Here is a 13,381-nt window from a genome sequence, read left to right as displayed (position 1 = left end):
AAACATGGATGAGTTTTGTGGCACCTAAAAGACTTAGCAGATCCATTATGCCATAAGTGTTAGTTCACTTCATTAGATGCGTGAAATGTTTCTCCGCAAGGGTCACGCACACCAGAATGTACAGAAGCAAGTGAGAGGGAGAGGCAAGCCTTTCTCTTGGCCCTGCTGAAGCACTCGCTAATTTTTAATCCCTTCTCTTCCTTTTTCCTTTTTGTGTTGTGCCTTTTTAGATTGTAAGTCTCTGGGTAGGGATTTTCTTGTTTTACTGATTGCATGTAAGCTGCTCCTGGGAGTATTTTTGGCAGGGAAGTGGAATCACTAAGGCTCTGAAGAAAGAGTAGATGGATACATACAGAATCCCGAGGTCCGTGTGTTTCCCTGGCTGGGCCCAGTGTATACTTGTAAACATCACTGGGTAACTGTTTTGTGAAAGATCCGTGTTGAAGTAATTGTTGCCGTCTGTACTTCCTGCTTTTCAGTTCCTCCGTCCTGAGTGTTTAGCCCCTTCCATCTCCCCAACCGTGTCTGTATCTGCACGGAACTCATGAATGCATTTCGTGGATCTGATGAAATAGACTGTAGGCCATGAAAGTTGGTGCCGTGATAAACCTGCTCGTCTTTAAGGTGCCGCAGGTTTTGGCTGGAGTGAAGAATGCTTGGCACAATCAGGAGTGGCTTTTCATGTCATAGGAGTGGGAAGCTTGTTGAGCTTAGGTGCTCACGACAGATGCCCAGGCTCAGAATCTGCTTAATTCTGGGAGTGTGAGTGTGTGCATTCTTACACAGTTGGTGAGTGGATTTGGCCGTTCTAGTAAAAAGCTGAAGCTCAAATACTTTGGCCACCTAATGAAAAGGAAGGACTCACTGGAGGAAGATGGGAATGATTGAAGGCAAAAGGAGAAGGGGACGGCAGAGGATGAGGTGGCTGGATGGAGTCACGGAAGTGTGAGCTTAGGGGGATGGTGGAGAACAGGAGGGCCTGGAGGAGTGTTGTCCATGGGGTCATGAAGGGTTGGGCACGACTTTGCAGTTGAACCGGAGCAGGGGAAAAAGCAAACAAACTGGCATTCCATGAGTCCAAAATGTACTCACCCTGCAGCAAAGACCACACTAGGTGCATTAGAACCATGGTTTGCCTACCATATAAAGCAACTTCAGAGGTCAAATCTAACTCTGCAGCACATGCAGTGCATTTCTATCCCACCTTTCTTCCACTGTGGAACGGAGGGTGGCCGAGTGTGGTTCCAGGGGGGTTGCCCCTCCAAGCGTTAACCAGAGCCAGACCTGCCTAGCTGCAGTGAGCCAGCTGCCTCACTTGCCTTCAGACCGTACCTGGGAGACCGCAGCTTAGCTGGCAGACTGCCCAGCCCTCTCCGGTGGAGTGAGTGAAAGGTCTGTCTCAGACCCTAGAGAAAGGCTGCCACCTGATTAGGCAAAATCTAGCAAGGCGGGTGCCTCTGTTGGTCGGGTTGCAGCCCCGGCCAGCACAGCTGGTTGTAGGGAAGAGGGGAGTTCTCATCCGAAGCATCCGAATTGCCTGCCCCAGGTCATGGTGGATGGCAGGGGAGCTGGCACTGCGTATCCTTCTGGAAAGGGGCCTCTGGGAGTCCATAAGGAACCTTCCTACTTGTGCAACCCTGGCAGAAAGTGTTGGGGGAAGCATTTCCTCTTCGCAGAATGCAGGAAAGAGTTGGGCAAGAGATGGGGAGCTGCCAGATCCTTCAGGTTGGGGAAAGGGATTCCGATGAGGAGAAGGGCCGTAGCCATCTGGGCCCAGTCCCTGGAAGAGCTGAACGTCCCCCAGGGCCGAATGTCTGCAGCCCCTGACACGACGCCTGCGGTGACGATTTCGTTTTGGGCTGGTAGACTGTCTAGCCCAGGACGGCGGGCTTTCAAAGGCAGCGGTGCTCCAGGCTTGGGGTCTTTCCCAGTTCCTCTTGGCTGGGGCTGCTAATATGGATTTGATGGGGCAGGACGGGAAAGTGCCCTTCTGTGTGCAGAACTCGGGGCCCATGGCTCGGCCGTGGCCCTTCCAACTCCTGAGCAAGCACGGTAGACATGAGCAAGCAGAGTTCAAGTAATGCAGCCGCTTGTCTGATGCTCCTTCACAGAGCCCAGGGCAGTATTACTTCAAGCCCATGATGAAGGAGTTTCGCTTCAAACCCTCGTCCCAAATGATCGAAGTGCAGGAAGGACAGAATCTGAAAATCACCATTGCTGGTTACAGGACAGCTTACAGGTCAGTCAGTGTGTGATTGCCCCTCTAAAGAAAGATCGCAGGCACCCGAAAATGTACGCTTTTGTTGAAAACATCGTCATCTGGCTCCTTGGAGGTGAAGTCTCTGGGAGCAGCTTGCGTGCTTAAAAACGGATCTGTTGGAAATCTAAAAAGGGCTCTGCACAAAGGGAAGAAGGGATGGGGAGGGTAGAGGAAAATAAAGCCAGTGACTGTTCGTCAAGGTTGGTGGAATGGCTCTGCATCTCATCCTCATCCCCCTCTGCCCCCTGCTGGAATGAGCTGAAGGGCATTCAGTGAGTGCTTTCTCGCTCCTTTTCTCCAGCTGTTATGGAACCGTTTCTTCTTTGAACGGCGAACCCGAGCAAGGCGTTTCGGTGGAAGCTGTGGGACAAGGAGAATGCAGCATTTATGGCGAAGACACCGTCACCGACGAAGAGGGCAAGTTCAGGCTGCGTGGGCTGCTGGTGAGGACCCGAAGGCGAGTGGTGGGCTTTGTGTGGGAGTGCCTGCCTGGAACGGGGAAATCATGATGCGGAGGTGGGGTGAGCGGGAGACTCTGGGCCGCTTTCAGCCCAAGGAACATGTCCCGTTTTGGAGAAACCCCTGGGGCCCACCTCCGGGAGCGGAGATGCTGGAGTCGGAGGCTTCCAGGCCAAAGATGGCAGTGCCGTTTCACTTCAAGCTCTGGCTGCAAGTTGCTACGGGCGGCGTTTCCACCTGTTCGAAATGGGCCGTGGGGACGCCTGCAAGGTGCACCCGGCTCATGGCCAGCCCTGGAAGCCGTGCTTCTCGGCCTTTATTCAGCAAGTGCCCGTGGGCAGCCGGCTGGTGGGGCAGAGCGTGCCTCGTAGGCCCAGGTCTCCAGTGAGGGGAGGCAGGTTCCAGCCCCGATGAGCCGGGCCCGTGCATTGCCTCTGCCCTGGCAAGGGAGGACTGGAGCCTTCATTCAGACAGGCGACCCTTCCTCACTCTCCTACCTGAGAGGTGCTGGGGGAGTGAACCCCTGGGAAGTGTGGGGGGACTCTGCTTTGTGGGTGAGCGCTCATGTGACGTGCAGAATGGATTGCTGAAGGAGCCTTGTTGCTCCTAGAATCATCAAATAGGAGAGTTGGAAGGGGCCGTGAAGGCCATCGGGTCCAACCCCTGCTGTGGTGGGACGCCACGTCACACCATCCCACTCAGAGGGCTGCCCGGTTTCTTTTTGGATGTCTCTAGTGTGGGAGAGCCCCTGGCCTCTCTAGGCAACTAGTTCCACTGTTGATCGCCAATAAGCATTTCAAACCAAGTTATCTTTAATGTGCATTGTGTAAATTAACTCCCCGTTTTCCTTTTTTTTTAAGCCTTCCTGTGTGTATCACGTCCAGCTGAAACCTGAAGGCAATGCTCATATCGAGAGAGCCCTTCCTCAGCATTCGGCAATCAAGGTAGACCTTTATCTGAATTAAATGCCTGATTTACTAGGTTGTGAATGCTGCTAAAGAGGATGCCCTGACTTGGAGAACACCCCAGAGGGAAAATCAATTAGCTTAGGATTTTGTTCAAGGCAATATTGTTGCACTTTTGCAAATAAAAGCTATCAGAGGGTTTAAATAACGAGTTAAGTGAGTTCCCAAGCCTTGTTTTAAATGCAGCTATTACTAGTCCTTGCCCAGGGTAATTAAGTAATGATGATTAATGTTATTAATCGCTGATTAATGCTCAGAACTTGTATGTATCAACAAAATAATGTGGGAGGCGGCCAGTTGTTGGAGGAACTGCCTGCTGAAAGGAGTCGGGCTTTTCCTTACAAAATGCTGTATGTAAAAGTGATGTTGAGGCTCTTTTGGACTGAGGACGCTGGCTGCAATCCAGAGAGCTATTTTAGGGGCACTCGAGCATTTCTGTGCTTGACAGAATTTTGGTCTCTGCGTGTGGGTGTCCTCTCAAGTCTCTCTCAGCTGCCTTCCTGCTGGATAACAAGTGTTTGTTTTTAAAACACATTTTATTTTTATTTATTTAAAACATTTCTATGCTGCCCCATTCGCAAAGAGCCTCGGGGCGGCTTACAAAACAGACACAATACACACTATTAACCTTAAGAATTTGGAGACATCTTGGCACAATATAAAACCCAATAAATAGTCAAATTAACAATTAAAATAACTTTTAAATAAAAAGGTCTTGGCCTGGCGCCGAAAAACAAATAACGAGGGCACCAGGCGGACCTCTCTGGGGAGCGCATTCCATAGGTTGGGGGCCACCGCAGAGAAGGCCCTCCTCCGGGTGCTCTGCCTCCTAATATCCTTCACAGAGGGTTCCTGGAAGAGGGCCTCTGCCGCCGATCTCAGGGGGCGGGAGGGCAGATATGGACGCAAGCGCTCCTTTGGATAGCCAAGTCCCAAGCCGCTGAGGGCTTTGTAGGTGATGTGGAAAGCGCTTTGCTGTGCACCTGGTAGGGAAAACGACAAAGGGAATCCCATGTTTTATGTCCGTGCTACCACCATGTTTATGGGCTTGGCATGAGATGGTCAGGAAGAGGCTAAGAAATGCCCTGGCAGGACCCATCCAAGGTCTGTCAATTGAGCCGTGGCTGATGGGATGCCTCACCTGCATTTCAGAGGAATAGTGAGCATCTCAGAAGATGGGTGTAGCTGTTCAAATGTTCTTAAAGGAATGGAGAACTGAACCGCAACCAACAAGTGGGGCGGTCTGCCTTTCGAACGGGCCCCTTCGTTTGTTCTGCTCTGGTCAGACCCCATCCAGAGTGCGGCGTCCTGGCTGGAGCGCTGGCCTCTGAGGAGGATTTCGGTGCATTGGAAGCGGCTGAGCGGAGGGCCTGCCGTGGCTCGGAGGAGCGGGAAGATCGGTGCTGGGACGGAAGGGGGAAGGCCGGCGGGCCGCCCGACGTGGTGGAGCGGCTGGAGTGTGGACCGGGATGTGGGAGATGCCGTTCTAGTCCTCCCTCAGCCCTGCAGCTCAGTGGGGAACGCGGGATGAGCCACTCCCAGCCTGGCCTCCTCCTCAGGGTGGTTGTGAGGATGAAACGGAACAGAGGCAGTGCAAGGGAGCTGCCTTGGCATCCCTGCAGGTGGGGAATAAAGCGAATGCACTTGGCCTGGGGAAAAGCGTGTGCGTGGGAGTTGTGGGAGCTGCTGTGTCCCCTCTTGTGCTCTGCGTCCCCCTTTAGGCCTTCCTCTCCTCCTGTGCCCGCTCCTGAGCCCTTTAGCCTCTCCAGCTGCAGACGGTGACCCACCCTCTGAACAAGTCGGCTGCCCCTCTCCACCCCGTTTGCGTCTGTGCGGGCCTCCTGACCAGCAATGATCTGTGGCCCTTTCCCTCCTCTTTATGGCCCGACAACCTTGCATTAAGCCCAGTGGAGCATGGAACTTCTCCGGGGCAGCGTTGTGTGCTTGCGCTTGCTCATCTCCTCAGCCTGATCAAGCATTTCCGGCCTGTGAAACGCGTCGGAAGTTGGAACAGGCCGTTCCCTTCTGCAGAAGCTGCCCTTTGCCCCTCGGCTTTCTGCATCTTGGGCCAGCACACTCCATAAACAGGGGTTTATGGCCACAGTCTCATAAATGCTGGAAGAGGCTTTAGTCCACTGCAGAGAAAGGAGAGCCAGGCCTGCAGTGCCCTCCATGAATCTTGAATTACAAGCCCCATAATCCCCACTCAGCATAGTCAGTGGTAAGGGCATTTGTAGTCCAGGGCATGCGGGGGGTGGGGGTGTCTCCCGCCTGCCCACTGCACACAATAGATTGTCTTTGCTTCCCAATTGGTTCTTATTTCCCCCCCTCCTTTTTAATGTTTTTTAAACACAGAAAAAAACCATAAATACAAACATCACAATATCAATAATATAACACACAAAAGCCCAACTAATGAATAAAAAAGGAAATACTACAGTGCCCCCACCACCCAGGAGACCAATAATGCCTCCATTTTAGTTCCTATATTATGACAATTAATAATATATAATATCCTTATAAACGGCGACAGGGACGCATTTTATATGCTGTGCAGCCGGGGCAAATGGGCTGCCGGCTAATTCTTCGCCTCCCCATTTCCTTCCCCCAGGAATTGCAAGTGAGCCCAGGCCCTGCTTCCCCAGCCTTTTGCCTTCCAGATGTTTTCTGCTTCCAGTCTTTGACCCTGGCCCATTCCAGCCGGGGATGACAGAGCTTGGAGTCCCGGGGGGAGGGGGGCAGGTAGGCAGACATTCTTCCCTCTCACGGTTCACATGCCCCGACCTGGAATGAATGGGGGTCTGCATTCCAGCAGGAGGCGGGGCAGCACGGAGAGCGAAGGAGGGCACCCCCCCACCCGGCGCTTGTGACGCGGCGTGGCCCTCCGCGCTGACTGCCGAGGGAGCCGGCCTGAATAGCATCCTCCGCCTGCCCAGCGCTGAGGCCCTGCGTTTTTCCATCTTGCAGGTTAGCAGCAGTGACATTGAAGGGGTGAATATCATCGCATTCCGACAAATTAACCAGTTTGACCTAAGCGGCAACGTGTTCACTTCCTCGGAGTATATCCCCACCCTGTGGGTAAGTGTGCGCAATTTCAGTCCTCCCCAGGTCTCCTCCACTGTGTGTGTGTGTGTGTGTGTGTGTGTGTAGGGATTTCATTGGAGGAACTGAGTTCATTGAGTGGTTGAGTGCCTGTAGTGCTGGTACAGCGGATGGTTGCTCAGCTTGAGTCCCGTGACTGAGATGGGCGTTGCATGACCTTCACGATGTTCCTAGATCACAACTCCCATCAGCCCCTAGTTGCCTAACAGGCTCCGGAGGGCTGCAGGCGGGCCCCTAGTGTTGCAGCAGGCTCAGGCAGCGCTTGGCTCTGGGATCCGTGTTTGCCCTCCAGCACCTGCTGCAGTGGCATGCGAGGGCAGAGGAAAGACAGCTCTGAACGGAAGATTTCCTTGTGCGTTCCAGAGGACGCTGAGCTTACTGTCCTTTGACCCCAAAGTCCACTTTCTTTCATCGTGGAGCATTCTGATTCTTCTGTGGAAGTCACGTCCTGGAACACTTTGTCCCATAGAAAGGTTGGAGGCAGGAGTTCTTGTGGACCCATATCAGATCACCAGAAGATCTCCCAGGAGATGCAGATACCCCATCTGGCCACCCTGCCTTGTAGAATGGACTTGCAGGCCATTGGCATCTGTAGCCCTGCGTCCAGTTCTGGGCACCAAGATTTAAGAAAGTTGCGGAAAAATGGGAAAGTGCCCAGAGGAGGGCAAGAAAAAGTGATCCAGGGGTTGGAACACACTGCCCTTGAGGAGAGGCTGAGAGAACTGGGCATGTTCAGCCTTGAGAAGAGAAGACTGAGGGGGGATGTGATATATCTTTATAAGTGCCTCAAAGGCTGTCACAAAGAGGAAGGCCAAGATCTCTCCTTGCTGATAGCAGGGTGTAGGACATGGAATAATCAGTTCAAGTTGCGGCAACCAAGATTCAGGCTCGATATTAGGAAAAGTTTCCTCACTGTCAGAACAATATGACAGTGGAACCAGCTGGCTAGAGAGGTGCTGGGCTCTCCCACAGTAGAGACATTCAAGGTGAAACTGGACAGCCCTCTGAGTGGGATGGTGTAAATTGGTGTCCCGCAACAGCAGGGGTTTGGACTAGATGGTCTCTATGGTCCCTTCCAACTCCACTGTTCTGTGATCCTATGCGCCATCCAGAAGGAATGTGTGCCGAGCCTGCTGCTCCGAAACCCTTGCTGGAAACTGGAAGACGTTGGCTTAGGTTGCTTGGGTGTTGTCTGTAAGCAAAGTTGCAAATGATTGCCTGAGATCTTGACTTTTGCATGGAAGGCGAGCTCTGTAGCAAAGGGGAGGAATTTATCCCTGTGGCTGCAACCTCCAGCCCCTGGAGTTAATTAAGCTTTGAAGAGATGTGCCAGGATATAAGAATTTAGCCCTGGGGAGGAAGAGAAGCTGGGGTGCTTGAGCTGCCTCCTGTCTTCTGTAGTTGTCGCTAGATTCCCCGTTGTATGACCCACCTCAAAAAGGGGCCAGGCTTGTGGGAGACCCAGAACGGGGCCTTTCCTGTGGTGTCACCCTCCATCTCCAGGGGAAATCTCCAGATGTATCATTGCATTAGTGCAAATGGTCAGTGGAAACCAAATTGTGCAAGAGAAGGCTCCAGCTAAATCATTCCTTTTCCTATTATTTCATTTCTATGTTCTCCTTGTGCCAACAAAGTAAAGATTTGCCAACACACGAGACAGCGCATTTTGCTTGTCCAGCCAGTTGTGTAAAGGCTTGTGTATTACATCTTGGCAACCCATTGTGCAGCTCCTGGTGTGGAACGTATGTGCCAACTGTGGTGCATTGAGTATGCACAGCCGAAGATAACAGTTCGTTGCGTTTCATGCTGCTCTGGTTTTCATTTTAACGTTATAGAACAGAAAGTTTCTGCTTTGCTCCTCTAAATTTGTGGCATTTTGAGTGTGACTGTTTTTAACCTGATTTCTTTATCATCTCAAGCACCAGAAAGGTGACTTATGAATGTGTGAAGCAAATAAAAGGCTCAGAGGACGCAAGGCACAAGGGGTGGATGGATTTTGGGAGGGTGTACGCAAGGGGAGAGCCAGGCGTGGCCTGGGAGGTGGAAGCCGTCCACACCCGTGTCTGAAGCTTTGCCGTAGCTCCTGCAAAATGAACGACAAGAACACCACAATTTGCAACATGGCCTTTCCCTTCCTGGCTTCATTCCCCTTTCCTCTGGGAAAGACTAGACTGAGGAGGGAGCAGGAGATTACAGCTCTGTTCTGCCTCTGTTAACCATACTGGGGGTCTGGTTTGTTTCTGTGCTTTTTCCCCTCGCAGGCGAAGCTTTACAAAAGCGAAAACCTTGACAACCCGGTTCACACCGTCTCCTTAGGCCAGTCTTCCTTCTTCCATTTCCCTCCACTGCCCCGGGACGGAGAGGTACGCGCTGCTTCCCCGCGTGTGCGTCTGGCTGGCTGGCTCTGGCAGTTTTGGAAACACAAAAGGGGCTTTGGGACATAACCTCAGTCATCCCCTCGCTCTCTCCCACACCCCTGGCTCGTCCCCTCCTCCTCGGAACAATCCACAGGAGCAGAGGGCCACGGAGGGTGGGGGGGGGATGCCCATCTGCCTCCCTTCGGGGCACCGCTCGCATGCCAGGACAGGCTGCAAGAGCAGACCGGGAGCGCCAGCGCCAGGAAGGCCCTCTCAGGTGCCTGGAGATACTGCCCAACCCTGCAAGGAAACTCCTGGAGTTCAGTTGTTCTTAATCGCGATAGAAGACTGATGCTGGGAAGGCCGGACTGGGCCCAGTAGCAGCGTGTGGGCAATGGTATGACCAGCTGGAACAGGACCTGAAGTCTTTGCTGGCCACTGATCACCACCAGCCCGCATGGAATTGGGACGGTCGATTTCCCGCCCTCTCTCCGTACAGCAGCAGATTGACAGACTAGGATGCGCTGTTACAGTGCAAGATGCACAGTGAGCGGTGCAGCTTTTGCGCCTTCCCTGCTGGGTTGAGGCTGAGCAAGGCAAGCCCGCCTTCTCCTCTGCCTTCTGTGGCAGCTGCAAAAGAGGCCAGCCTGCCTGTTTTTATTCCCACCCCCCTTCAGCTTTTTACTAGCCAAAGGAGGATTGGCTTTTCCCTTGTTTTCAAGTCTGGCCATGGAAGAAGAATGGAAGGACCTGTCCCCGTTGCAGTAGCCCTCTGGCCACTGGCCTGAAAGTTCCTCCTTGCCAGCTGGGCCGGTTACGATGTGCGAGCGCGTCCTGCCAGGGCTCGTGTGGCAGTGCAAGGAGGCCTGGTGCCGGCGTGGGCAGGCTGCGTTGGCCTTCTGTAGCCAAAGACTGGCTGAGCCACGCAGTCCGGGAGGGAGCAGCCTTGGTTGAGTCTCCGTTCGTAGCAGCTTCTTGCATCCCACCAGCTTCTTGTCCTTTTCCCGGCAGAATTACGTGGTACTTTTGGACTCCACTCTCTCCAAATCCCAGTATGACTACACTCCGCCTCAAGTTTCGTTCTCCACCGTCGGGTACCAGAAACACATTGTGTTGTTTTTCCAGCCTACGGTGAGCCCACCCTCTGGGAACGGCCAGGAAATCCACCTGGGGACTCTTGCTTCTGAGTCTGTTTTCCTCGCTTGCTCGACTGAGCCTCATTCTCCGTTTTGGAAGACCCCACTGCTTGGGCACCTCTCTGGGAATGCTTTTACTGCTGTGCCTTCAGTGGCCACTTGCAGCGCCTGGAGCGTTTCCCCCTCTTGTGCTCCATGCGCTTTCTCACATACATGGCGAGAGTAAGAGCCAGTGTGGTGCAGTGGTGAAGAGCGTGGGACTGGGACTCAGAGGATCTGGGTTCGAGTCCCTGCTCAGCCATGGAGCCAACTGGGTGACTCTGGGCCAGTCACAGACTCTCAGCTCAACCTGCCTCACAGGGTTGTTGTTGTGGGGATAAGATGGAGGAGGAGATGTAAGCTGCCTTGAGCTCTTTGTAGGAAAAAGGCAGGATATAAATCGTAAACTAAGAGGGGCTGCGCCACCTTTCGCTTCAAGGTGGACCGGAAGCGGCACGTGTGGAGGCGGCTGGTACGGCCCCCCGCTCACTGGCCATGCGAGGGCCTGTGGTGGGGAGGGGGCCCCCATCTCTCACTCACTGGGCACAGCACACGGGCTGCCCATGCAGGGCGGCTCCCGAAAACGAGACCGAGAAGCAGACTGAGATGAGGTGGCTGGGTTCCAGCGCTGCCCCACCGCAGGCCGCGGTGCTCTGCCGCCGTGGCCGCTCGTGGTGTCACGGTTGTAGGAACACCCCCGGCCTTCTTCCTGCCCCAGTGCCCTCATTGCCCCGTTGCCCTCCCAGCTGTGGGGCCAGGCTGCTGCCGCCCGTTCCCAGTGGGGGAAATACCTGGATTTAAAATGGTGCGCCACTGTGGTCGTCTGTAGGGGTGCAGGATCCCCCCCCCCACCAGCTGCATCACGGCCTCCATCAGCTGCTTCCACTGCTGGCTGGGGGAAGCAGATCAAGGGCTTAAGGGGGCGGAGGAGGAAGTGAGCAAACGGCTCTGTTTCCCTGCTTTTCTTTCCCAGAGCTTTTACCGAGGCTGCCAGGCACGTCAGAGCCAGCAGCCCAGACAAGCTGTGCAGAATATTTTTAGGGAAAGGGGGAAATGGAAGCCATCCCCCCCCCCCGCTGCGTTTACTGTGGCTGCTTGATAAACGAGCAAAGCAAGTCGCCGGGATGGAGGGGGGAGAAGTGGCAGAGAAAGCAGCTGGGGGGAGGCAGGCCGTGGGCGTTTGTCCAGGACCACTCCGCCGCCTCCCCCACCAGGACCACCGGCAGCATCCTGCCCCCACATCCCCGCTCCTTGTCTTCCCTGAGCAGGCCTTGACCGGGGCTCTGCAATCGCGCAGAGGCCTTGCCCGGGTACCGGTGGGGCAGCAGGGCTAAGCGGTGTCTTCTCCTGGCTGTTTTGCAGAGAAAAATGACTGAACAGGATATCGCTCAGGGATCTTACATCGCCTTGCCGTTGACGCTGCTGCTTCTCCTGGCCGGCTACAATCACGATAAAGTAATGCCATCTTCGTTTTCCCGCATTCATGCAACAGTCGGGTGCTGCTTTGCTGAAGTGCGGTCGGGCATTCCAGTGCGGCCACAGGGAGAGCAGATAAAGTGCAGCTAAAGGGGACCTGGAGCGCATTCAGTGCATTCTCCGATTGAATGGTGGTGAGAATGCCGGGAGTGGATGCAGCCAGGCCTGGGTTCTGGTCCCCACTTGGCCATGGAGCCAACTGGGTGGCTTGGGGCCAATCACAGACTCTCCACCCAGCCTACCTTACAGGGGTGTTGTTGTGGGGATAAGGCTGAGAACAGGAGGAGGAGAATGTCGCAAGCTGCTTTGAGTTCTTTGTAAGAAAAAGGCGGGATAGGAATCTAACGGACAAGTAAAAATAGCTAGTTCCAGGGTCTGGCTTGGTGTTGTCAGACGATGGGGACAGGGTGAGAGAGGGTGTGAGCGGAGGAGAGGAGCGGTCCCCAGAATGTAGTGCCGGGCAGCTGACCTTCGCCCCAGCCCACCCCTTTGCTGCTGCGAGGGGTGTCCTCCTGCCCCACTGACATCCGTGCGACTTTCTGCTCCCCCAGCTGATCCCCTTGCTGCTGCAGCTGACCAGCCGCCTCCAGGGGGTGCGTGCGCTCGGGCACGCGGGCTCCGACGGGGGCAGCCCCGAGGACGTGAAGAGGCAAGCCAAAAAACAGAAGACGAGGCGGACGTGAGGCCCGGAGAGGGCCGCCGGCAGTGCCGAGTCGTGGCCTTTTTGACCTGCAGAGCAGCCGGGCAGAACTGACTCCCGGAACTGCGCCAAGGCACCTGTCCGTCTTGGAGCCCCTACGCGGGAGCAGCTCCCCCCGGGCATGAATTTGCTGTGGGGTCGCAGGAGTGCCACTGCCATTTTATGGGACTGACCCAACTGGGCCTCGCCCTGAACAGCTTCCGTTCGGTGAGCCTTTTTGTCGGAGGACCGTCTTACACTGTTGCTCCTTTCGGTTTTGCAAGAGCACGGATCAATAAAGTTTGATTTTTCCTCCCAGCCTGTGTAATTGTGTTTTCATTTTTTAGCTGTGAACTTTGCTGCTCTTTGTGTCATTCTGCTTAATGGGCTTTCCGTTCCACAAAAGCCCCTTATGAAGGAATACCAGGTGCCAGGAGGAAAAAATATATATTTTAGCCTTCTCCCTAAGATGTTACTCCATTGGAAGCAGGAATTGTTTTGTGAACCCCCCTTTTATATATAATGGAGCATTCCATTGTGTGGACCTCTGGGCCACAATCAGGAGTGGTACAGTCTGGTCCAGGCTTATCACTGAAATGGCAAAACTTAATCAAACTGTGTGTTGTGTTTTTGGTCGTTTGTTTGTAAAGTTTGCACCTGTACGTGAAGATCTACTCTTGTTGAGCTGGTGACATAGACGTCTTGTCACGTCTGATAAGCACATTTGTTTGTTGGCCGTGTAAGACATGGTATCGTTGGTTATTAATTTTGTTGTTTTTTAAGACCTTTATTGTGCAAATGATGGCAGATCGGAATACCATCGTTACTTAGCAACCTGAACCGTGCTGCACAGAACAATGTAGGACTTAATTTTTTAAACATACCACTTGATCTGTCATCCATCTAAT

At 53.8% G+C, this 13,381-nt stretch overlaps 1 protein-coding gene across 2 annotated transcripts in view; it reads left to right on the top strand.

Annotated features, from left to right (window-relative positions):
- The window catches only part of LOC123025027 (nodal modulator 1-like), a 38,588-nt gene extending 25,797 nt beyond the window's left edge, over positions 1 to 12,791 (top strand). For both annotated transcript variants that reach the window (XM_044433438.1, XM_044433439.1), the window contains exons 24-31: positions 2,112 to 2,239; positions 2,562 to 2,703; positions 3,580 to 3,663; positions 6,652 to 6,762; positions 9,048 to 9,149; positions 10,155 to 10,274; positions 11,681 to 11,773; positions 12,346 to 12,791. In XM_044433438.1, coding sequence (XP_044289373.1) covers positions 2,112 to 2,239; positions 2,562 to 2,703; positions 3,580 to 3,663; positions 6,652 to 6,762; positions 9,048 to 9,149; positions 10,155 to 10,274; positions 11,681 to 11,773; positions 12,346 to 12,477 — 912 coding nt within the window. In that variant the 3' untranslated portion in view covers positions 12,478 to 12,791. The remainder of the gene's footprint in view (positions 1 to 2,111; positions 2,240 to 2,561; positions 2,704 to 3,579; positions 3,664 to 6,651; positions 6,763 to 9,047; positions 9,150 to 10,154; positions 10,275 to 11,680; positions 11,774 to 12,345) is intronic.
- The last annotated feature ends 590 nt before the right edge of the window (positions 12,792 to 13,381 follow it).

The sequence above is a fragment of the Varanus komodoensis genome, unplaced genomic scaffold, assembly GCF_004798865.1.
Source record: "Varanus komodoensis strain SLA01 unplaced genomic scaffold, ASM479886v1 scaffold26, whole genome shotgun sequence".
Classification (NCBI taxonomy): Eukaryota; Metazoa; Chordata; class Lepidosauria; order Squamata; family Varanidae; genus Varanus; species Varanus komodoensis.
The sequence above is the reverse complement of the archived record's forward strand: the minus strand, read 5'-3'. Positions and strand labels throughout refer to the sequence as shown.